Source organism: Camelus ferus, chromosome 19 (assembly GCF_009834535.1).
Source record: "Camelus ferus isolate YT-003-E chromosome 19, BCGSAC_Cfer_1.0, whole genome shotgun sequence".
In the NCBI taxonomy this organism is placed as follows: domain Eukaryota; kingdom Metazoa; phylum Chordata; class Mammalia; order Artiodactyla; family Camelidae; genus Camelus; species Camelus ferus.
The window spans coordinates 29361360-29388051 of record NC_045714.1 but is presented as its reverse complement, the minus strand read 5'-3'; the positions used below and the strand labels follow the sequence as shown (position 1 = coordinate 29388051).

Below are 26692 nucleotides of genomic sequence, written 5' to 3'. Positions count from 1 at the left end.
GCCGTGCTTCTGCTTTGAGACTGTCTGGGTTTTATCCATTTTTGAACAGTTTTTGCTTTGATTTATTGGCCCCAGGCACCCATTCACAGGGTAATTTGAGTTTGGAAACTGCACTCACTCATGATGCTGGTTGGGTTTCTGATTCCTTGTTGCTGACGTTTTTGTTCCAATGGGTCCCATGAATCATCACCTTGCACAGCTTGTCCCCAAGACTATGGATTGCATTTTCTGAGTCCCCATTTCAAGTGTGGAGACTCCAGGCTTTCCACGGGGACTTCAGTTCAGCACTCCAACACCAGAAACTCCTAGGCCTTCTCCTCCCTTGTCTTAGAACGGAAAACCCCAGCTCCCCAAGATGCATAGTCTGTTTTGACACCACTGGGCCTTTTGGCTTTGAATTCCTTCGCTGTTCCTGTGACTTAGTTATTTCCTTTCCTCATATTAGAACTCAGTTACAATGAAGACATACAGATGGCTGTGAAAAGATGTTCGATATTGTTAATTACCAGGGAAATGCAAGTCAAAACTCCAATGAGGTATCATCTCACACCGGTCAGAACGGCCATCTTTAAAAAGTCTACAAAGGATAAATGCTGGGGAGATAAGGGAGCTCTCCTGCACTGTTGGTGGGACTGTAATATGTGCAGCCATTATGGAAAACCGTATGGAGATTCCTTTGAAAACTGAAAACAGAGTTACTATATGATCCAGCAATCCCACTCCTGGGTATATATCCAGAGAAAACTTTAATTTGAAACGATACATGCACTCCAATGTCTATAGTAGCACTATTTACAATATGCAACAGAGTACTATTCAGCCATTAAAAAGAATGAAATAATGCCATTTACAGCAACATGGATGGACCTAGAGATTATTATGCCAAGTGAAGTAAATCCGACAAGAAAGACAAAATCATATGTTATCATTTATATGTGGAATCTGAAAAAGTGACGCAAATGAGCTGATTTACAAAACAAAAACAGACTCACAGACACAGAAAACAAACTTATGGTTACCAAAGAGTAAAGGGGAGGGGAAGGATAAATTAGGAGTTTGGGACTAGCAGATACAAACTACTATATGAAGAAAAGATAAACAACAAGGTCCTACTGTATAGCACAGGGAACTATATTCAATAGCTTGTAATAACCCATAATGAAAAAGAATCTGAAAAAGAATATATATATGTATAACCGAATCATTATGCTGTACACCAGAAACTAACACAACATTGTAAATCAACTATATATCAATAAAAAAATTCAGTTATAAATTTAAATAAGTATATGTTGTTTCATTTAGCATTTCTCTATGCTTGAAGTAGAAAAAGGAATTACTCACTCAGCCATTTTGACTCAAAGTCCCATTGCAATTTACTCTTCAAAAATTTAGAGGAAAACCAATAAACAAAACCTAGAATGGTTGGGATAGCTAATGTAGTCCCATTTTCCCACATGCCATTTTTCTAACAATCCTCTGGCAACCTGACTGACCTCACTCTGTAATTTTTATGTGATTCTGTTATTTCTATTCTTGGTTGGAGTAAAAATTCATGAGATTATTCTAAAAATAAAATGAGGCTTTTCAAGGTTGTTCAGGCTGATTTTGCAACCACCCATTGGATAGATGTACTTTTCAATAGCTTTCCCACTTTCTTTAACAACCTCTCAGCTAATTAATTCTTGATTTTTGAGGTTAAAACACCATAATCTCTGTAGTAATTTTTTAATAACATTTTCCTGTTCACTCTATTCCACATTCAACACATTGTATTTTTCTGTTGTGTACTTTTTAATATATATTAGATTTTGTTTTTATTTTAGAATGCTATTTTCATGCTAAAAATAAAATAATCACATTACCATAAAAATGAGAAATTGAAAGAATAAAAATACTTATAATCCCAACACAGTTTATATTTCACTATTTCCTTTCAAAGTCATTCCATATTCTTAGAATATAGTTTCATAACCACAGTACGTACACTCCTGTATGTAGATTTTCTTCATTTATCACAGTAACATAATTTTCTTTCCCTGTTTTCATAGCCATTTATATTGGTTTACATTTACTGACTGCATTCATTTTTTTAGGTAGAAGACTTGTTTTATTTTACAGGGAATTTTATTGATTTATTTTTGGTTGTTTGCTTGTTTTTCATTTTCCTAACCTTTAACAGTAAATTTCAAAATATTTTGAGCAAAATAATTACAGTACCATATTACCATAACCTACTTCCTAAAGGTTAGAGATATTTTTAAAAGGTTAAAAGACCGTGAGGCTGTTGGTGGGACTGTAGTGTGGTGCAGCCATTACGGAAAACAGTATGGAGATTCCTTTAAAAATCTAAAAATAGATTTACGATATGACCCAGCAATCCCACTCCTGGGCATATATGTGGAGACAACTCTAGTTTGAAAAGATACATGTACCCCAATGTTCATAGCAGCACTATTTACAATAGCTAAGATGTGGAAGCAACCTAAATGTCCATCAGCAGATGATTGGATAAAGAAGTTGTGGTCTATTCATACAATGGAATACTACTCAGCCATAAAAAAGAATGAAATAATGCTGTTTACAGCAACATGGAGGGACCTGGAGATCATCATTCTAAGTGAAGTAAGCCAGAAAGAGAAAGAAAAATACCATATGATATCACTTACATGTAGAATCTTAAAAAAAGACAAACTTATTTACAAAACAGAAACAGACTCACAGACATAGAAAACAAACTTATGGTTACCAGAGGGGAAGGGAAGTTGGAAGTGATAAATTGGGAGTTCAAGATTTGCAGATGCTAACTACTCTATGTCTAGCACAGGGAACTATATTCAATATCTTATAGTAACCTAGGATGAAAAAGAATATGAAGACAAATATTGTATGTATATGTCTGACTGAAATATGCTATTCAGCAGAAATTGACACAACATTGTAAACTGACTATACTTCAATTTTAAAAAAAGGGGGGAAGATTCGGAGGGATTAAATGTTTAAATATATAGCACATGCTCTCAGAGATGAAAAAAAGTGAAATAATCTAAAATATCTAATGAGAAAGCAAACTGAAACAAATGACCCTGTGTGTATATTAAAGGCAAGATAATTATGCAAAGAGTATAATTATTTCCAGTGAATTTAGCAGAGTAATGTAATTGTGCATCCCTTATGGGATGTATTCTGTGAAAAAAAAGAACCTCAAAAAGGTCTCAAGCTTCACATGGTTATTCTATTGACAGATCCTAATATTGAAACTCTTTCTGTATATTGCATGCAAAGCAAATAAGTAAGTAGGGTAATGTTAGCAGAAAGTAAAATATTCCAGATTAATTATGAAATTAAAAACATATACAAGGATAAATCAAAGAAGTTAGGCATAAATTCTATCATGTTACATTTAAATTTGAAATATCAATACATACTAACATTTTTTCACAATACATGTCCTGTCTACTGAGATGGTCTAAACAACAATGACCGTCTGGTCGCAGTGAGCATTTTAGCACCCAAAGCTTGGCTTGTTAACGCCTTCTCTACTACAGGCTCCTTGGAAAAGAGCCTGATTCCAGGTCTGAGACAGGGAGAGTGTAAGAGGTATCTACAGGACCTTGCCATACCTAGAAAAGCAAGCAAGTGCTAAAAACTAAGGGGGGGGGGTGCTGTTATTAGGATCTAGGAAGCTGCCAGAAAGTCCCCACCTCTGGCCACACAAGGGACAATTTGAGCTTAAAAAAGAATGATGGCTACAACTGATTTGAACAAAAGGAACTAAAAGATGAAAATAAAAATATATTATCTGGAGTTATTTTCAGAGAAAGAAAAGAAAAAGAAAAGTCAACTCCTTACTCACAATATTTATAATTAAAGGAAAAAAATTAAATGCTTACCCTGCCGTTTTAGGAGGAACTCTAGTTCATCTCCACATCTCCCTTCCAGAAAAACACCAGCTAAATAAGAAGGAATTAGAAAAGTACAACTTACCCCAATGAGATAGGCAAGAATCATCAAATTCATAAAGGGGTACTCGAGGAATCTTTATGTGGATCCAGAGTTTCACCCCACAGAATAACTGCCAATTGCAAAAGGAAGAACATTTGACAAAATTGAGGTCTGTTAGTTATCACTTTTAGCCAAATGATCTGGCTTCCATCCTGCATGTTGGGGCTTGTATTTCTCTGGGCCAGATTCCCACATGTGGTGTAGTAGATCCCTTCTTTTAATATCATCAGATTATTGTCTAATATTTGACAATGTCAGTTCCCCACTAGATGTGATCACTCCTTTAAAAAAAGAGATTTATCAATATAATGTCCCTTAAAAAGTGTTGTGTTGTGTTTTTGCGTGTCCCTGATTGCTAATGGGACTGAACATCTTCTCATGTAGATATTGTATATTTGTATTTCTTCTCCTGTGAACTGCGTGGGTTCTGCCAGTTTTTTCACCAAAAAAAGGTTATTTTCCCTAACATAAATAAAATTTTTTGGTAGCTTATGGCTCTTCTGGCTTGCTTAAAAGTTCTCTGTACCCTATGATTACATAGTTATTCCCCGAAGTCTCCTCCCAAGATTCTTCCTGCTTTGTGTTTTATTAAGGTCTTTAGTACACTTCACTGGGCAAAATGACTTGCATTGGACCTGAAGTCAAATTGTGAAAATCTTAAATATCTGTCTGTGCATTCTCTGTAGCGTTTTTTTTTTTTTTAAGTGTTAGCAGTTCTTCTGTCTTTGTTATCCCATTGCAACTTATTATTCTCTGGTTTTGATTTGTTTCCTTAAAAAATTGGTTCTGATTATACCACTTTTAATAACTCAATAATCTGACCTATTTTATATTTACCCCACATTTTTTGTTATACTGAGTGCTTGGGGTTTTTTCTGTTTGTAAACTTTTATGAGTAATTGCTCTCTCCTTGGTCTTCACTTATATATGTGCATCTAAAAACTTTGCTTAACTGGATCAAATCTCGACTTTACTTCCTAAGGCAGTTGAAAAAATGTCAGAGGCAGGAGCGCATCCCAAGTGCCAAAAGCTAAGACAGTAGAACCTGTCGGGGCTGAACACATTTGAACTTGACTGCAAAGTTCAAATTCATTTTTCAAATGGAAAGTTCAGTTGAATTTGACTGCCTTTTCCTGCTTAACTTTCCAGAGTTCACAGAAGCGATGCGTGGGCAACATCTTTTGATAATCAAGTTAACTAAGAAATTTAGAAATTGAGTCTAGCTAGTCAAATTGGAGAACTCAATCTACAATGAAACAAACACTGGCAACGCTCTTATTTGTGAATATCTGAGTATAATGTAACAATTTGTTTTAATATTGGAGATTAAATTTGACCATGTTCCTTCCTCTTTTTTCCCCCATTTTCTAAAAATAGATCTTATAAAATTAAGATCAATCCAGCTCATGTTTGCTAATGTAGAAAAGCTCCAAGGCATAGCCTACAAAATCCAATTTCTCATGAATATCTACCTGTCCTATGGTGATATTTCCCCAAGAATATGTTTAGAGGCCATAGCAATACAAAGATGGGCCCAACTGAATTGAATTTTGTGTGATTCATGGGGCCAGGCCGTACATGACACTCTTTCATATTCCCTGCCCCCACTGTAGCAGTTAGCTATTGTTACAGTACTGCTGCATAACGAACAGCCACAAAGCTTTCAGTAGCGTAAAACAGTAAGCATTTGCTGAGCTTATAAGTCTGTGAACTGGCCAGGAAGCCCTAACCTGGGCCACACTCAGCTGATCTCCGTGGCCTTGCTCAAGCCTGTGTTTAGCTGGTGGGCACTGTGAGGCTGGCTGGTTTATAATGGCTGCACCTTCTTGTCTGACAGTCTCCCCCTCCAGCAGGCTAGTCCGAGCTTCTTCACGCAGTGTCTGAGTAAGCTTCCAACAGTGAGAGAAGCAGCACACAAAGCTTTTGGAGGTCTAGAATGGCATCCTGTGACTGTGGCATATTCTACTAGACAAAGCAATTCACAAGGCCTCCCCAGATTCAGGGAGATGAAAAATACACCCCACATCTTTGATGGGAGGAGCTACAAGGGCTAGGACTATAAGGAGGGGTGAAGAATTGCTGTTATTTGTGCTGTCTGTCTACCATTCCCGCAGAACAGCGTTGCCCAGAGTAGAAACTCAACATGTTTGAGTACCTGAACCAGAGGAGGCAATTAGATGGGAGGGCACTGAACACCAGCAGAGGGATGATCAAGAGACAGCGCTGGTGTTCAGTGAAGGACCATCTGAAGCTCAGAATGGCAGGAAGAGAAAATTAGGAGGGATCCAAGCTGAAATTCCACAGCTGGACCCAAGGTCTGGAGTCCTCTGATCTCAGCCAGATTTAAGTCTGCTAGAAGATAAGTTAGAAATTCTCCACAAGCTCAGTGGTGATGCAGGAAAATGGCGCATGAGAGGACGACTGGGTTCCAGGTCTCGGGAGAGTCCCTGGGATGCGTCCCATCAAGTGAGGGTCCTTGGCTTCACGCAGGAAAGAAATCAAGTGTAAGCCACAATAGAGAGAAAGTAGGTTTATCCAGAGAGATGCACACTCCACAGACAGAGTGCAGGCCATCTCAGAAGGCCAGAGAGGCCGCAAAGGTGGGGGGTGGAGGGGGGGTAGAATGAGGGCCATCTCTAGAGGTGAGAAGTGGCGACCTCAGAGCATGGGTTCATCTAGGAACGTGAGACTGCCACAGGGTGTGGGAGTGGTTAGTTTTTATGGGCTGGGTAATTTCATATGCTAACAAGTGGGAGGATTATTCCAACTACTCTGGAGAAGGGGCTGGGATTCCCAGGAACTGAGCCAGCATCCACTCTTTGACTTTTTGTGATTAGGCTTGGAACTGTCATGGCACCTGTGGGAGTGCCATTTATGTGCCAATATATTACAGTGAGTGTACAATGAAGCTCAAGTTCTGCTGGGAGTCAAATCTTTGATTGCTGTGTCATTCTTATAAAGGTTGTACCCTGTCCCCTTCCCTCCTGTCTCAGTAAGACTCATGAGTGTGGACCAAGTCCATTGCCAACAATGAAAATTCAGGAGACCTTACATGAAAATTTGCATTTCTGACTTCTCTTGAAAATGAGCATCTGGAAAGCCTTAGCTAGGGCTGAGTTCCTGCCTCTCCTTTAGATCCTTTAGCCTGGCATATCCTTCCCATCACTCTCACTTCATTGTGCACAGCCCACTTCTCTTATTTTCATGACTGTGTTTAACCCCTGACCACCTGAGTCTGCAACCCTTGAACTAGAAATAGCTCTAGACTCTTAATAGATGGGGCTCCTTGGAAACAGAGCCAGACTTTGCCCTGTCTACTTTTCATATTTTCTCACAATGAAGAAGTATTCCATTTATAAGAAAGAAAAATGAATAAAAAGAAAAGCTCTAACTTGAAATTCAATAATAAATGTAATTTTGTAATTAATTCACTAATCAATAAAAGATATTTTTAAAAGAGTGAAATACAAGGCATTTAATATAAAGTTAATTTAGTTTATAAATTAAATTATTTCAATTTTTTAAAATAGTTTAGAGTACAATAAAATTCATTACTAACCGATGATGAAGGGAAGAATCTACTAAAGTTACAATTTTAGCCACAACTGGGTCAATTTTTAATTTTTTTAAGAAACAATTTATTAAAACTAGATTGCTATTATTGTGATATTGTGATTTATAATAAGGACTGTACATTTGGTCTTTGTCTCAGTTCCTATCACAGAGCTCCTAAAACTCTTAGAATTTCCTAAGTTTTGAGAGCAATAAAAGTGTCTCTTGTTATGTTAATGAGGTGACTTTGGGGAAGCACCTAAAGACGGAGCTGGTTGTCGGGGAAGCAACTTAGTGACTAGAGGGTTGAAACTTTCAGGTCCACCTTCAGACCTCCTCAAGGGAGAGGGGAGGGGCTGGAGGTAGAGTTCAATCGCCAATGGCCAATGAGTTACATCTCTCATGAATATGTAATGAAGTCTCCACAAAAACCCAAATGGATCTGGCTCAGAGAGCTTCATAGGTTGGTGAACACGTGGAGATTGGGGAGACGGCACACCTGGGGAGGGTGTGGATGCTCCGGGCCCTTTTTTCATACCTTGCCCTGTACATCTGGCTGTTCCTAAGTTGTGTCCTCTTACAATAAACGGATAACCCAGTAAGTAAAATGTTTCTCTGAGTTCTGTGAGTGACTCTAGCAAACTAATCGAACCCAAGGAGGGGAATCATGGGAACCTCCAAACTACAGCCAGTCAGTCAGAAGCACAGGTGACAACCTGGATCAGCATCTAAAGTTGGCTGGGCTTCCTGGGGCGTCTTATAGGACTGAGCCCTTAATCTGTGGGATCTGACACTACCTTCAGGTACATAATGTCAGTCTTGAGTTCCGTCGTGGGACACCAGCTGGTGTCACAGAGAATGGTTTGGTGTGGTGAGAAATGCCCACACATCAGAATTGGGTGCGGAAACATAATTATTAAAGTAAGATTTTTAAAAATTATCAGAAAATGTTAGTTTAAGTATTTATTTGGCATTTGCTCACATTTTCTTTTGTTGTTTTTTTTTTTTTTCATAAATTAAAAAAAAGGAATAGCATTATCAAACACCGTGGGGTCTTGTCCGCCAATGACCTACAAGATCTTGGTCACCAGGTACCGGTAACAGTGTATCTATCACTGAAGAGCCCCCAGTCTTACCTAAAGGAAATCTGCTGTTCCCTAAACACAGGGCCCCTTTCTCTTCTCCCTTTTCCTACATTCCTTGGAAACGAACTTTAACTGCATGTTGTTGCTGAACTAAAATTGAAGCAAACTGATGATGAGGGCTGGATGGCAGTGAACGGAAACTGTCAGACACCAGTCTGAGATTTCCTTATGCAAAAGTGTGACACTGTGAAAGTCCCCACCTGGGGAGGAACTGGCTGCTGTCTCCCTGAGTCTGATAGTCTAGGCGTTTGTCCTTGATGCTGAGGGTGGAGCTCTGTGCGAAGATGCCTTTGCTCCATCACAACAGTGTGAATCTCAGGGCCCGTGGGTACCCCTCTCAAAGCGTGTTTCCTTCTTGGCTTATTGGAATTCAGATGCCAGCACAACATATTCATAAATACGCAACATTTGATATTTGACAGAAAGAGGTGACTTTCAATACTCAGACCAAGCCATTTTTATCAGGCACTTTTTGATGTGGGGGAAAAAATATAAAAGGTCATTCAAGCAGATCCACAATCCATTATTGGAAATTCTTTGTTGTTTTTCAGATTTCATAATTTTTCTGATTTTAGAAAGGGAATATGGTGCATATACCACAAGCATTGTACCCCAGGGGGCCTGAGTCACCCGCATATTCGAACAAATTAATGTCTACAGTGCTGCGTTCACATGAAGTGGGATAAAATAAGGATGAGAAATAGCCTGATATCAGTTAATGTCGATGAGTCTGCCACAACATTATTAAAAAACTTCTCAATTTCAGAACTTTGGGGATTTTAGTATTGCAGATAAGGGGTTATGGATCTGAATTAAATAGCTAAGCCTTGGCAAAACTTTTCTGGCGTAGAAGCAGGAGTGAAAAGGAGTTGAACTAAAGGGGATGCTCTCAAGCTGCTGGCGCCGTCCAGCCCGCGGGTGGGGAAACGGGGTCTGGACACTTCCAGGCTAATAACCCCGAGGACTGTCTTCACCCCGGAAGGTCCAGGGGCCAGACTGCACTGACGCTGCAGATGGAGGACACACTGCCAGGATCGAGACCAAAAGCAGAACTGAGAGCTCAGAGAAGAGTCAGGACGAAAAGATCATCAGGCTGTCCAAAGTAGACCAGCCACACTGGCATCACCCAGGAGCTGCTGAGAAATGCAAGATCCCCACCCTGAACTCCTGAATCAGAATTAAGACCAAGAGCCCAGATGATTTGTGTGCCTCTTAAAGTTTGAGAAGCATGTAAAGAAATTTAATGATTTTAAGGACTTATCCTAAGAAAAGGCTCAAGGCTATCTCGGGCGGAGAAAAAAACACTTAATCTCGCATGCCATTTCTAAGATTAAACTCCCTGCTTACCATTCAATAAGCAAATAATTTTTATTTAAAATTCCAGATAGTGATGGTGCTCTGCTCAACAGAGAACCAGCAGGCAGCACCCACCCCTCACCCTGACTCCTACCAGACTCCTGGCTTTTTACTTGTTTAATGGCTGAAGCCACTGTAAGTCTGCATGTGAAGGAAGAGTTCTGTGACTTTTAAAAACCTGAAAATTCTCCAGAGCGTTCAGCAGATAAATTAGAAAACAGTTAAAACCGTTGATGAGGCAAATAAAAATTAGAATGATAAAAGGAAGCAAAACAAAGAGATGATAAAAGACGTCAGAATAGAAGCTAATGTTGGTGACACTGAATATGCTCTGTTTGTAAAAATGCATCCAGCTTCTGTTTAGAGGGACTGGCTTCCCGCCCTCCGGGTGAGGCTGCACTCCCGCAAGCCCACACCTTCATCCTCTGTCCACTGAAGAGGCTTCTAGGTGCGCCCAGCCTGATTCATGGTCAGCCTTGACATTGATATCTTGGGACTCCCAGATACTGGAGATTACCAATGTCTACATTTAAGAACTTCTGTAAGCTTTTTCAAGAGACCCACCTCTGCATGTATATGTGTGTCTGTATTTATTTATATCATCACAAGTCTTTAGTTTTATTATGCCACCCGCGGGCTGGACTTGACTTTCGGCTATGGACAGATGTCTAACTAAACTCTGTTTTACCTCTTCTCTCTCAGTAACCAGTGGACAATGTGAAAATATTTCACATCGTCTCTGTAGGCAACCAGTGGATGATGTTAAAATTGATTTATTCCTCCCCCATCTGTGTACATCGCTTTCGAGGAGTTTCTACATGGGTGGTTATAGAAACCTGCGTGACATAAAATCATCCCGTCTTTTGCTGTCTCCCAGCTGCAGGTGGAGCTGGAGCAAGAGTACCAAGACAAGTTCAAAAGGCTGCCCCTGGAGATTCTGGAGTTCGTGCAGGAAGCCATGAAAGGGAAGATCAGTGAAGACAGCAATCACAGTTCTGCCCCTGCCCCTCTGGCCTCAGACCCTGGAAAACTGAACCACAAGCCTCCTTCCGGTGAGGAGCTGGAAGGAGAAAACCCAGGAAAAGAGTTTGACACTCCTCTGTGAGTGTTCCTGCCAAGCCTTCAGAGCACGCATGGCACCCCCCCCCCCCCCGCCCCAGCTCCATCGGACTCTCTCTTCTTACAAAGATCACTGCCCAGGAGCACCCTCCTGAGAAGCATCACTTAGATTAAAATCCACACCGGAGGGAGAGTTCCAGAAGGATCCATGCAGCTTCCCCTTGCCCGGCGCCATGTGTCATGTGGAAACTACTGCAGGTCTGCTAGTGAAGGGTGCATGTATGTGGGGTTCTGGCTTTCTCTCCAATAGTCAATTCAAAGCAGGCAACTTCCAGACTCTGTGGAACATTTAACGAAAGACAGTGTCTTCTTGGAAGAAAATCAAGCTCGTGTTTTTATTTGAAGCTCTGGTGTAAAGTATGTCAAAGTAATAGAAATAGTTTGAGAAATGCATCGCACTATTTAACACTATTGAACCGCCAACTTTGAGCATTTTTTTTTGTCCTAACTGCCCCTCAACTACCATATCTTCCAGTTAACGTGTGTATTAAAATTGTTTCACCCTTTGCTTTGCAAGCACTGGAGGCTTGCAGTTTGCTAATTTATTTATCATAGAGGCATCAGTGTATTTGTTGCTGACATGGCTTTATCAGAGACCATAGTGATTCAGATAAGCTGGTTTTCCATCCTGATTGTGTCCTTGGCCAGTGAAGCCATCCCCAGACTTGGAACATGGCTTGTACATTTGGCTGCGTGAGCAAGTTGGCCACACACTTCTAGGTGGTGTGCTATCCAAGTCGACTACTTGCACTCAAAGTCTGGGTATTCATTGGTCATTGGTCTAAAATAATTAAACAACTACAAAGATCTGTTCCATTGAATAAAAATAGTTGAGCTGATGTATGTTGCTCAGAGATTCAATCAGAACGAAGAGCTTCCAGCAGTTATTTTGCTGTCTTTTTTTTTTTTTTATGGTTCATTTATCTTTTAATATAGAGATAAAGATTGAATATTTATCTAGAGAATACACAGCCCCACACATAAATGATATATATTATCTCCATGTATATATGTATGCACTCAGCCATATAAGTACATACACATACACCACACACACACACACACACACACACACACACACATATTCATAAAAGTGTGGATATTTGTTTCTTAATTGGCAGTGACCCAAATCTCTTCCACAAGACTTAAAACCAAATTCAAGGATAGAGAAGAAAATGGTCAAATATCTAGACTATGTGAATATTAAATTATATTGAAATTCTAAGAAATAATTGATGGAGCCGTTGCTGCAAGTTGAGGTAGATTGAGAACTTAGAATAAGACTTTGATGTATATTTTGTAGGATCGAAAACTGGATTTTTCAGTATCAGACTTTAAGCTTGTTTTATTGGTGAGAATATACAAAAATGTATAGGACGGCAATATGGAAATTTATTAGTATCTTCCATAATTTTTAAGTCTGAAAAATTACGACTTACTTCTAACATTAAAAATATCTTTCATTATATATTTACTATGTACATTTAATTCACTTAACTGTCTTTTTGTTAAGTACCTATGTTAAATGGCATAAGAGAAAAAATTATATTATGGTAAAACTGATCAAAAACACTATTGAAAGGTCTTAAGTAAGAGAGAATAATTATATAGAGGAAAAATATAATTTAGAGAGTAACACAGAGGACACTGAAGTTCAAGCCCTAAAGCAAGCTGTTCACAGTTTTATTTTACTTTAAAATAAACCTGTCTGATTGTAGCTTAGCAAAACATTTTCAAACACAAAAGCTAGTTGTGTCCTGAAAATTGTGTTTTAAGAATTTAATATTTTTATGAAAATTGTTCTATTTAACTTTAAGCAATAACTAGAGATCACAATTAAGTTTTAATCAAAATGAAGGCTTAGTTCAAATATTAGAAAGGAATGTTTGATTAAAAAAACATCTAGTGAGACACAAGGGGAAAAAAAAATCCCATCCCCTTTGGAGATGATTATATTTTGATCTAAAGGATTTGGGGTGTTAATTAGACACTTAATAAAACTTAACTTCCACTGAATGAGGAATCTTTTGTAAATCATTCTACTTTTGCACTTTGAACGAAAGGCATTAAATCAGAAGGAAGCAAGAATGGTCACAATCGAATGCTGCATTTTTATAAACAAAATTACAGTCTGTCTAAAATTGCAGAAGAATGAACTAGTAATAATAGCATTAATAACCAAACACAGTGGTGATTACTACAGAGCAGTGTATCACATTTTAGTCCAGAGATAGACTAAAGCTGAATAACCTTGACTTACACCAAACTGTTTTGGTAGTTGAATTTCATTATCTTAGCGACTCTAGTCATTTTGCAATACGTTTGTATTTGGCCATTTCCTGTAATCACATTTTTCTATCTGTACAATGACAGTTTTTGCAGTTGTGGGGTAGTGTGTAACACTGTCCGTCTTGCATCATTGAAACTACTACAGTGATACTATCATTGAATAATATTCATATTACTTGAAATAGAGTAAGATAAAGAAAAAAAGGGTCTATATGATGTGCAGTTTTGTGCCTTTATGTATTTGCCTTGTTCTTTGTTGAATGTGTGAAACTCTGTACTGTGGTTTTGCCTATGATAGAGAGTAGAGCTGTGTGTTAAATTAGACTGCGCCCCTCTGATATCCTTACACTACTGAGAATAGCGTGCTTTTTGGCCGTGTAAACCAGTTTTCGAAGTTCTACTGACATGCCATGTGTTTTTGGTTTTTAACACTTCATTTGAGCATTTCAATATCACCATACATGAATTAGTACTCCTGTGATAGATAAGCAGTCGTTCTATAATTCCAAAAGAAAGGGCCATCGCTTGCATTACTTTGAATTTAATGTTGCACTTGTGCACTGTATAAATATTGTTTGTGATGGATTGAACCTTGTGACTTTTGCCTTTTCAGGAGAAAAAAAAAAGATAGGACAAAGTATTTGAAGCTCTTAAAATGTACATATTTTGGTTCTTCTATCTCAAATTATTTAAAAGGCATAATTCACATTTTTGTAATAATTCTATGCAATTTTGTGGCATGATGTTTCTTCCACTTGTAATTTTATGTGCTTTCATCACAAATCCAAAGGAAACAATAAAAGATTTCTTAACACAACCCAGCTGTTATTTCTTGGTGTCTGGGCCAACCTACAGGAAGGTGGGAGCAGCACGAGGCTGGTTTTTAGGGAGGTGATGCCCACCCAGACGGAGCACGTCTCTACCTGGGCAGGTTATCAGGATGCTGCAATGCTTGTGCCAGAGAGTACAGGTGTCACCATTCTTTCCATCCACCACCTCCATCCAGGAGTAGCACTGCCCTCAGGATTCTCCCTCCCTTCATTGACCAAAGCTAAGGAAGGCAAAACCGTCGAAAGTTTTCTGACCAATAATGGAAGTGACAAGAAATGACAAAGTATTTGATGTAACTTTTTTTCTAAAACAGATAAAAAAGAGTTTGCAACACTGATTTTTGAAACAGAAATATACATGAGTTAGAACTATGTCCCATAGACACTCCAAATGCAGTGTATTAGTTAGCGATTGCTGTGTGACATATCACTCCAAAGCCTAGTGGCATAAAACAGTAAGAATTATTTCTTCATTCTCATAATTTTTGTGAGTCAAGAATTCAGACAGTGCAGAGCAGAGATGCCAGGTCTCCACTCCATGATGGCTGCCGTCTTGGCTGGAAGATTAGAAGGCTGGAAGCTAGAATTTTCCAAAGGCTAATTTACTCACATGCTTGGTAGTTGATGATGCATCAGCTGAAAAGCTAGCTGGGGCTCCAGGCTGGATCACCACACATGTCCTCTCCACATGGCCTGGGCTTTCTCACAATATGGTGGCTGGATTCCAAGGATGATCTTTGTGAGTGGGAGCCAGGCAGAAGCTGTGTCAAAATTTTTATGACTGAACCTCTAAGTGACATACTGTCACTTATGCTGGACCCTGATCATTGGTGCTGTGACAAGCCCCTTCCCAGATTCAAGAGGAAGGAACAAACATAGACCCCATCTCACTTCAGTGCAGGTCACACTGAAGAATGTGAGGAATGGAATAAATACATAGGCATGGCCATCTTCAGAAAATATAGTCTGTCCCATACAGTATGCACCAAACTGAATTTACTTACACTTTAATCTGTTCCACGTCCTTTGTTTTCTACACCAATGAATAAAACCAATATCAATTCAGTTGCCCAAACAAAAGGTGGGCATCATCCTTGACAGCTCCCTCTCCTTCATTCACTTTCCAATAAATCACCAACCTGGATCAGTTCTGACCCTGTGAAATAGCCCTCATATTTGTACACTGTCTATCCCCTCCGCTAATACCCAAGCTCAGGCCACCATCCTCTTCCACCGACCAAGTTTCTCCTAAATGGTTTCCATGCCTCTAGTCCTAAATTGTGTAGCCATTTCTCCATGGTGGAGCTAGACTGATCATACAAAAGCAAAATTGGAATTAAAAGCTTTTAAAAGACCCCAGCTGTCCTCAGAATAAAGTCTAAAACCCTTAAAAATGTTTTGGATCTTATGTGATTTGGTTCCTACATTGTTCTCCAGTTTCATCTCTTAGTATTCCTCTCATCCACCAACCTTATGGACTATCTCAACTCCCAGGTTTTTTAAATATTATTCCCTCAGCTCCTTAGACCCTTTTCTTTCTGTTTCTCTTCCCCTTGAACCCCTCCCCAAAACACACTTGTGCACACACTCACACTCAGGTTCTCTCTTTTCCCTGGCTAACTCTTAGTCCCCTTTAGGTTTATAGAGTAAATGTCACTTCCTCTAGGAAGCCTTCTTTGATCCACCCAAGCTCCCTCTCATCTGTGCTTCCATTGCATAGATAACTATATCAGTTATCTATTGCTGCATAACAAACACCACCAACACTTAGTGTTAGAAACAACCATTTTCTATTGACTGTGAGTCTACAGATAAGTGCATGGCTCTGTTGATCTGAGCTGGGCTGGGCTGATCTCACTGGGGCTCATCCGAACATCTGTAGTCAGCTGTGAGTAGGTTGGTGACTGATCCTGGCTGGGCTCTTCCACATGTCTGGGGCCTTGGCTGGAACAACTAGGCTGATCTGTCTCTGTTCCATGTGATTTTTTTCTCCCTTCAGCAGGCTAGTGATGGCTTTTTCACATGTCCAAGGCAGGATACAGAGAACAAGCAAAAGTGATCAAGGCCTCTTGAGGTCTAAACTCAGAACTAACACACCATTACTTCCACCTCTGTTCTATTATTGTGAACGTAAGCCAGAAAACCAGCCTTGATCCATATTTAAAGGATACTACAACGTCATAGGGAAAATGATGTGGACTCAAGTGGTCATTAATGGTGGCCACTAATATAATGAATCCATCAACACCAGCTACTTTCTTTTGCATAGAGTATATGCCAACTGCAATGTCATGGCCCTCTGACTTAAATACATCCTCCATTGACACCTTTGATACCAGGGGTCATGTCTCATTTGTCATTGAATCCTCAAACCCATCATAATGAAATCCCTCAATAAATATTGCATTTATGGCAAATAAATTTGTTTACTCATCCAAATATTAATGCTAAGGTAGAAAAAAATAAACAATTGACATCTGAATAATGTGTCATTAACTCAAAGCTACCATACTGTTTAGGCACCTCATGAATGAGCAACACTCTAATGGTAGGACTAGACCACCCAGAGCCACATCCTTTTACTTTTACTTATGGGACCAACTTCAAAATACAAAACTGCTAGTGACAGATGAAAGTAGGTAAATCACCAAATATTACATTCTAAACACAGGTGGAGAAAGCTAGGCTCACCTTGGATTCCAGGCACACCAACAGCTTCTTTTTGCCCACAAGAGAGAACTCAGGAGCCAGTTTTGCCCCCTGGAATCCACGTACAGATCGATTGTTTATTTGAGCTTTCTGCATATACTTTTAATTATAGTTTTATTAAACTATAACTCACATATCATAAAGTTCATTCTTTTAAAGTACATATTTCAATGGATTTTAGGATAGTCAGAAATTGGTCATCAATCACCACTGTCTAATTCCAGAACATTTCCCTCTCCCCAGAAGGAACCCCCCTACTCATTAGCAATCATTTCCCATTCCCTTGTTTCCCTACCTCCTCTCTTCAGCCCCTGGAAACCATTTATCTATCTTCTATCTCTGTGGATTTGTCTATCCTCGATATTTTATATGATTAGATTTACACAATATGTGGTCTTTTGTGTCTGGCTTCTTTCATTTAGCCAGTGTCAAAATTAAAAATTTGGGATTTCAGGTTGTAGCATGTACCACTTCTTCTAATAGTTGGATAATATGCCATTGTATAAACATTTTTAATTTAATCACTCATCACTTGATGGACATTTGGGTTGTTTCCATTTTTTGACTATTGTAAGTAATGGTGCTGTAAACACTCATATACAAGCTCTTGTATGGAAATATGTTTTCAGTTTTCTTGGGTATACACCTGGGAGTGAAGTTGCTTGTTCATACAGTTACTTTGTTTAACTTTTTGAGGAGCTGCCAGACAGTTTTCAAAAGTGGCTGCATCATTTTACATCCTCAGCAATGGGTGAAGATTCCAATCTTTCCACATCCTTGCCAACACTTGCTGTTTTTTTTTTTTTTTATTACTGCTATTCTAGTGGATGTGGAGTATTATTTCATTGCAGTTTTGATTCACATTTCACTGATGACTAATGATGTTGTATATCCTAACAATATGAACATCTTCTCTGGAGAAATGTCTATTCAAACCTTTTGTGTATTTTTCAATTGGGTGAATATTTATTTTAAAATCTGGGTCCCCTTTCTTAATTTTTGTCCTCCAGTCCTTTTTGTGCCTGTTCACCCCAAGACTTTGCCTTAGAAAGCCTCTCTCAATCATCATTCTTCCATGAGGCACTGAATAGCTGGAGGTTACTTAGGAAATGGTGCTGGTTATTTTCTATGTGAAGCCAAAAAGTCATTTGTCTCCTTATTTTTTTAACTAAATATCAAATATTTGTATATTTTCCAAGATTTCTCTCTTCCTTTTAAAAATAAGCTGCAAAATAGTCTCATAAAAGTAAGTTGAAGTCACTAGGATCCAGTGAATTTTTTATGGAAGGAAATTTATTAAGGACAAGCGAAAGTTTGACCATTACCATGGAAATATTTGCCACATAGCTTTTAAAAGTTGAAGTGAATTACATAACATGTTATCAAAGTTATGCTGTCAAAAGTTTAATGTGTCAATAAAAAATATATTAATAAAAAAGAAAAAATCTTGCAACTAAATTATGACTCTTCATCAAACATAAAGGTGCAACTCTGTTTTAGAAAGGTTAAAAGCAAAAGTGTATCCAAGCATACTTCTAAAGAAAATCATCAAACCACAAGGAAGAAAGAAAAAGAAGAAGGAATGAACAAAGAACTGCAAAAATAACCAGAAAACAAGCAATAAAATAGCAGTAAGTACATACTTATCAATAATTACTTTAAATGTCAATGGACTAAATGCTCCAGTCAAAAGACACAGGGTGACTAATTGGATAAAAATATATACATACTACCTAAAAAGACTTCATTCAGAGCTAAAGACACACATAGACTGAAAGAGAGAGGTTAGAAAAAGATATTTTGTACAAATGGAAACAGCAAGAAAGCAGGGGTAGCAATGCTCAAACCAGACAAAATAAACTATAAAACAAAGGCTGTAACAAAAGACACAGGAGGGCATTATAAATGATAGAGGAATCAATGCAAGAAGAGGATGTGACACTTGTTAACATGTCAGAGAAATACAGACCAAAACCACAATGAGATAGCACCTCACACCTGTCAGAATGGCTATCATCAAAATGTCTATGGATAACAAATGTTGGAAAGCAAATGGAGAAAAGGGAACTCTTGTATACTGTTAGTGGGAATGTAGATTGGTGCAGCCACTATGGAAAACAGTATGAAGTTTCCTCAGAAAACTAAAAATAAAACTACCATGTGACCCAGCAATTCCATTCCTCTATATATATCTGAAAAAATGAAAACACTAATTCAAAAAGAAACATGCCCCCCAATGTTTATAACAGTACTATTTATAATAGCCAAGATATGGAAGCAACATCAGTGTCCATCAACAGATGAATAGATAAAGAAGATGTGGTATATATACACAGTGGAATACTACTCAGCCATAAAAATGATATTCTGCCATTTGCAGCTGTGTGAATGGATCTAGGGAATATTATGCTTACTGAAGTAAATCAGACAGGGAAAGATAGATACTATATAATGTCACTTATTTGTAGAATCTAAAAAAATAAAGCAAACAAAAGTATATTGCAAAACAGAAACAGACTGATAGATTTGGAAAACAAACTAGCAGTTATCAGAGGGGCAAGGAAAGGGAGGAGGGTCAAGATAAGGATATGAGACTAAGAGATGCAAACTACTATGTATAAAATAGATGAGCAACAAGGATATATTGTACAGCACAAAGAATGAGAGCCATTATTTTGTAATAATTTTTAATGGGGTATGACCTATAAAAATATTGAATTACTGTGCTGCACACCTGAAATTAATATAACACTGGAACTCAAATATACTTCAATTTTTAAAAATTAGTACTTTTTAAAAAAGTAAAAGTCTACCTCAGAATAAATAAAATATCATAAGTTCCTCTTTTTATTTCAAAGAAGTATCTTTCATAAGGACCTAAGATTGTACATTCACTTATTTAAAATAAATAGAAACCCCAGTCTCCAGGGAGCCTTGTATTAAAAGTAACACTGGTCCAAGACCAAAAAAAAAAAATAGTTAATAAGAAATAAATTTGTAATAAAATCTCTATAAAATGTACCAAAATAAAATTTGATTCATGACGTACTACAAAATCTCTTATAACTGCTTTCCCCATTTCTTTGTGTCTCTCTGTACGTAATTGTCACAGGTAAAGAAGCTTCCTCCCAAATCTCCTGTCTTCTCTCCCATCACCCTCATCTTTAGATGTGTTGTTTTCCTCAACAGTCTTTGACTTTTGACTAATCCTTTAACCTTTCCAGTGCAATCATTCTATCATTCCTGAATATTCCAGTATTGCCTAATTCATCCCCCAAAAGGCTCACAAGCTAAGTGGGTGAAAATAGAATTATTCTTACACTGGGAGATGCTGTTAATACTCTATCATCAACGTTTTTCCAGTAATACATTTAGTCAGCACAATTTATTTAACACCTACTATGTTCCAGGACCTACTGGCTCTGCCCCAGGCTCCGTTAAGTTAGAAGCTCAGGTTTCTTGGTCATAATCATGCCTAGATAAGTACATCTTCAAGGCTGCTTCCTAAGAATGCATCATATTGCATATCTGTACCCCAACACAGTTATAAACGAAAGGTCTAGTCCCCTTTTACTGTGAGAGAGCTACACACGTGCATGCGCACCCACACTCACCCAGATGGGGACAGAGGGTCTTCAGCATCAAATGGCACGTAATACTTTTTATCTTTCAAAAGTTCTTCCCTAAATCATCTCCCAGTTACCTGCAGCAAGGGGCAGCCCTGACTTTTCCAACCTAAGATATGGTCCCTAACCTACTGACAGTTTGTGAGTCCAAATAGTTTATTTGGGAGATAAATATGTACTGAAATCTCTATTAATGATACCAAAGTAGGATTTGATTCACAACATGCTACAAAGTCTCTTAAAACTACTTTCCCCATTTTTCCTCTCCATATACATGATTGTCACAGATAGAATATCTGCTTCCTGGTTGGCAGGTGCCCTAAGCCCAGCAAATGCCTCACTGTGGGGGAGGTACAGCCAGAAAAAGGCCAGAGTGAAGCCCTCTAAAGCATGGATCCAAAGCAGAAACTCCCACTAGCTGGATCTAGGGCAATGCTGTTTCTAAAGATAAGCAGGTAGATAATTTTTAAAATATCAAATCATGTAGTCTTTTCTCCAAAATATTTTGCCCATCTCAACATAATAAAAGCTATATATGACAAACCTACAGCCAGCATGGTATTCAATGGTGAGAAACTCAAAAGCTTCCCACTAAAATCTGGGACAAGGCAAGGATGCCCACTATCACCACTCCTATTCAACATAGTCTTGGAAGTCCTAGCCACAGCAATCAGGCAAGAGAGAGAAATAAAAGGGATCCAAATTGGAAAAGAAGAGGTAAAAGTGTCACTATATGCCGACAACATGTTACTGATCCTCCTTTGATTCAAAAAGCTACGCCTTTCTGGAACTATATTCAATATCTTGTAGTAACCTATAATGAAAAAGAACATGAAAGCATATACATACGAATATGTATGTATATGTATAACTGAACAATTATGCTATACACCGGAAACTGACACAACATTGTAAACTGACTATACTTCAATAATTTTTTTAAAGCTAAGCCTTTCTGTGTTCCATGCCTCAGGGAAGGAGAGCAACAAGGTGGGAAGCTAGAAATCTGCGAGTCTCTTCTCCTGGGCTTTGTCATTCAAAAGACTGTACACCCAGCAGAATGGAAAGGATTCCAGTTATGGACAAAATGTTTGGGAGAAGTCATGAGACAAAATAGCTCTTGTCTGAGCTGGGAGAAATATAAAGAGATGTAAGGGATGTATTAAAAGTATAGGGCTCAAGATACTCTAAAATTCTTAGAGAAAAATATAGACTGAACACTCTTTGACATAAATCACAGCAATATTTTTTTCGATCCCTCTCCCAGAGTAATGGAAATAAAAACAAAAATAAGCAATGGGACCTGATTAAACTTAAAAGCTTTTGCACAGCAAAGGAAACCATAAACAAAACAAAAAGACACCCTTGGAATGGGAGAAAATATTTGCAAATGATGAGACCAACAAGGGATTAATTTCCAAAATATGCAAATAGCTCACATAGCTTAATATAAAAAAAAACCCAATCAAAAAATGGGGAGAAGACTTAAATAGATATTTTTCTAAAGAGAACATACAGATAGCCAACAGGCATGTGACAAAATGCTCAACATCACGAATTATTAGAGAAATGCATATCAAAACTACAATGAGATATCATCTCACACCAGAGAGAATGGCTATCATTAAGAAGTCTACAAACAATAAATGCTGGAGAGGCTGTGGAGAAAAGGGAGCCCTCCTACAGTGTTGGTGGGAATGCAGTTTGGTGCAGCCACTATGGAGATCAGTATGAATGTTTCTGAAAACACTAAAAATAGAGTTACCATATGATCCAGCAATCCCACTTCTGGGCATATATCCAGATAAAACTATAACTTGAAAAGATGCATGTGCCCCAATGTTCATGGCAGCACTATTTATAATAACCAAGACATGGAAGGAAACTAAATGTCCATTGACAGATGACTGGATAAAAAAAGTTGTGATTATACACACACACACACACATATACATACATATGCACCCACATATACATATAAAATGGAATACTACTCAGCCATAAAAAAATTAAATAATGCCATTTTCAGCAACATATATGGACCTGGAGATTGTCATACTAAGTAAAGTAAGCCAGACAGAGAAAGAAAAATACTACATGATATCACTACATAAGTGCAATCTAAAGAAATAATACAAATGAACTTACTTACAAACCAGAAAACTCACAGACATAGAAAAAACTATGGTGACCAAAGGAAGAAGGGGTTAGGGGGAGGGATAAATTAAGAGTTTGGGATTAACATATATACATTACTATACATAAAATAAATAAACAGCAAGGATCTATTGCATAACACAGGGAACTATATTTGATATCTTGTATATATTATCTTATAATGGAAAGGAATCTGAAAAAATATACATATGTATATGTATAATTGAATCACTTTGCTGTATCCTTAGAATTAACACAACATTGTAAACCAATTATATTTCTGAAAAAAATGTGTATAGGTCTCAGGGGCTTACTGAGAGAGAAATTTTGCTTCTTATGCAAAGAACCAAAGAAATAACAAGACCCCGGAGGGAACACAGTTAACCTTATCAAACTGTGTTTATGCAGCTTCAAGAAATTTCTATATCCTAGAGTGGAATGGAAACAACAGAAAAATTCCAGGACTCTCAAGGATGGAGCAGATGAAGTCAAGAGGACCATTGGATATAAATAGACCAGGAAGACAGGAACAAAGCAAGACCATGGATGACTCAGCGGAGGCCTGCATAGAAAGGTGAATTAAAGATCAGGTAGGCATTCCCTCTGGCATATATTGGTCCTTCTGAAACATGGCTGCAACTGAAAAGAATTAACTGAGGATTTTTGTTTTTTTTTTTTTTTAGCAGAGAAGTACTCAAAAATGAACTTGGGTTATATAAAAATAATGCATACCCTACCAAAGACTACTAAATTCATGAAGATAATTCTTGATACCTAAAAGGCCTGAGCTCATTTAAGACCCAGAGGACTACACATTTTTATAATATGCAAGATAAAAAGTTGTTCAACTGGCCAACCTTGGCGAAGAAAGAGTTCCCTTAGAGATTTCCATGTTGACCAACCATCCTGTTCTCCCTGCTTGAAATCTTGGTGATAATGTCTCATTTAACCCCACATTTTGCTCTTCTCTGATTTTAAGACCTAGGCATGCCTGAATTCTCACCTGAATATGCTTGATGCCACACTCTGCCTTTTCTGTTCCAATGGCCCATGGTGGTCTGAGGTTCAATCGATTAGATTATTCTACCTTATTATGTGCTGGATTCTAACTCTGGGGCTATAAGGCCCTGCTCTTTGCTGTTTGTCTTGTTTATTACCTCTCCAAGTCCCGCATAACCCAAGGGGAGACTGGATAACCACGTGACTTGAATTAGTTAACCTAGCTGTCCATGCCCTCCCACGTGCTCTCTGCTTCCTGCCCACTCAGCACGATTTTATAATGGCCTCTGAAAAAAACCATCATTTTCAACTAATAGTCTTATTTTCAACTAATAATCCTATCAACTAATAATATCATTTTCAACTAATAATCCTATACAATTCTTCTGACCTATCTTTCAATTTACTCTAGCTTTGTCTGATCTGTGAATATCCTTCCTATTGTGTTGTTTGTTATTTCAGCCATCGTATTTTTTTTTAATTTGTAGATGTTTTATTTGGTACTCTTTTAAAACTGTTAGGTCACTTTTCATGGTATCTGTTGTTTGAAAATTATTTCTGCTTATCTTTTTTCCTTTAGGTATAGTAAATTGTTTTATATCCATCAGTGTCACAGTTTGGTTTCTGCTGGTTCTTGCTTATGGTCTTTTATCTTCTTGTGTGCTTAATCAATTTTTACTATACAATGCTTATTTTCCTCAAAACATTATTTATGAACATTCTCTGAGACTTAATGGAGATGCCTTGTGACAGAAAGGATCGGTGTTTTTTTCTATGTGGTGCCTAGGGGAGTATCCAATCCAGCTACCTTTTGTGTTTTTTTTTTTTTTTTAATGTTTCTGAACCATTAATGTATGTAATGGTCCATCTTAAGGATGAAAACTCTTGTGAGGCTAGTTTGTGAGACACAATCTCTTTGGGACTATTTTTTTTTCTCCAACTGAAAATCAAAACACCTTTTTGCAGGTCCTGTAATAAATACAGTGTTAGGATGACTTCTGATTTTCCTTCATTCTAACATTGGACCCCTTGAGGCACTAGCCTAATGAGTGAAGTGTCTACTGTCAGATTCTCTGATTCGAATGGGATCTTGGGTTTTAATTTCTGTCTGTCTCATCCAGTGAGTCCATCAACACTAAAGTTCAAATTTGTCTGAAAAGGTAAATATTCTCAGGATAACACTGGCTTCAGCGCTCTGCTTCCTTCTCTGGATTCTACCTTTTCCTTAGATTTTGGCACAGTAATTACTTGCTACCTTCCCATCTCTTCATTGCCTTTAAGAAAATATTTTGGTTTCTACTTTATCTAGTATTTTAGTTGTTCTCTGCGAGAGAGTTACTCAGTTTCCATTGAGTATGTTGTAAAATTTTTAGACTATTTTCCTGAAAATCACCTTTGATCCTGCTTAGACCAGGTCCTGCATCTGGATAATACAAAAATATTACTATCTATAACCTGGGAAAGTAGTCAATCAAAGTCCAAAAATTAAGTGGCTCTTTTATTGTCTGGGGATGCTTTACAGTTCCACTCATACATCTCAGCTGAAATATCACTTGGATAGAGAAATAACAGGTAGAGACAGCCCAGACTCTCCCTATAATTTGAAGACCTTCAGGTTGTCAAATGTACGTATGATATCCTTGTAAGCTAAATTTAGCATTTGGAGCTCCAATTTCTCCCCGAGATGTGTAAAAACTCATCTAGCCTGACAGTTCCCTGTTGGCCGCACCTCTGAGAAGTCAATTATTCTCAGCAAAGCCAATTTTAATTTACGCACACTAAATTACTCCTGAATTTCTTGTGTGATTTTTTTTTATAGAAGGTATAATGTCAAATTTAAGAAATAATGACTTTCAGGCCAGTGATAAAAAACCTGATAAAAAACCTTATCACGAGTCACCAAATTATCTAAGGAAACAGATGTTTAGTTATATGATATTTTTCACTAAGAAATAAGTACAAGATTGATTCTATTCTTTATTGCATCCCTAGATCTTACTGTAGCATTAGGCCAGCCACAATTAATAAAAATATGACAGGGTGACAAGCAATAAATGTTGAGTGAATTAGTTAACTTGTAGCAGATTGATTGAAAAAAAAAATGGCACTAATTCTTTACAGGATCTCTGTATTTTGTAATGTGACTTAGTCGGTCCTGCCATCAAAGGAGTGATGTCTCGTCCCTCCCCTTGAATCTGGGCTGGCCTTAGGATGGGCTTTGGCTAATAAAGTGTGATGACTCCAATAATCCAGTTCTCAGACTAGACCTCTATCATCCGTAACCCTGCGACCATCATGAGAACAGGCCTGTGTACCTGCTGAAGGACAGAACCTCATGCAGCAGAGTTGACCTCATTTTCCCCGCTGAAGCAGCAGATGTGTGATAGAGCCCAACCAAGATTAGCTAAGCCACCTACCAACCAGCAGCTGATCACGGATGCATGAGTGAGCCCACCTGAATTAGTGGGGCTGGCCCAAAGCAGCAGAACCACTCAGCCAACATGCAAACTTGTAAACATTAATAAATAGTTTTGTTTTCAGCTTTTAAACTTTTAGATGGTTTGTTACATGGCAGTAACTAACTAGTACAAACTGTTATAGGTCTTCCTGTTTTAGAGGTGAGGTGTTTTAGAGGTGAGGACACCTCGTTAGGAATAAGAAGTCCTCAGTTCCAGTTCAGTCTTTGCCATAAGGTTGCTAATCTTGCACAAGACACTTCACCCTCTCTATGCCTCAGATAAAGTTCTAATCTTGTGTGTCGTGTGGAATCCTCCCAAATGTCTTACTCTACATTTCTGCCTAAATAGTGAGGAAATCATGAGAAAAGCTGATTTTTTAAAATAGTCGAGCATTTATTGAGTCTTTGGGAAATCTGCTTCTACATCAAATATTAGATATTATAGAA

The 26692-nt window shown here is 38.0% G+C and overlaps 1 protein-coding gene and 1 long non-coding RNA gene across 7 annotated transcripts in view; one reads left to right on the top strand and one right to left on the bottom strand.

Annotated features, from left to right (window-relative positions):
- Nucleotides 1-24267, top strand: part of PLCB1 (phospholipase C beta 1) — a 648190-nt gene extending 623923 nt beyond the window's left edge. For 3 of the 6 annotated variants that reach the window (XM_032461843.1, XM_032461848.1, XM_032461849.1), the window contains one exon: nt 10936-14283. In XM_032461843.1, coding sequence (XP_032317734.1) covers nt 10936-11163 — 228 coding nt within the window. In that variant the 3' untranslated portion in view covers nt 11164-14283. Of the gene's footprint in view, nt 1-10935; nt 14284-23196 lie in introns of those variants that run through there. The other 3 variants (XR_004313135.1, XM_032461845.1, XM_032461844.1) reach the window with 3 other exon arrangements.
- Nucleotides 81-12055, bottom strand: LOC116657956. Its single transcript, XR_004313140.1, has 3 exons — nt 12046-12055; nt 10855-10858; nt 81-346 (listed from the first exon to the last, which is right to left on the bottom strand). It is a non-coding gene; the product is annotated as an uncharacterized LOC116657956 (long non-coding RNA).
- Nucleotides 24268-26692: the final 2425 nt, after the last annotated feature.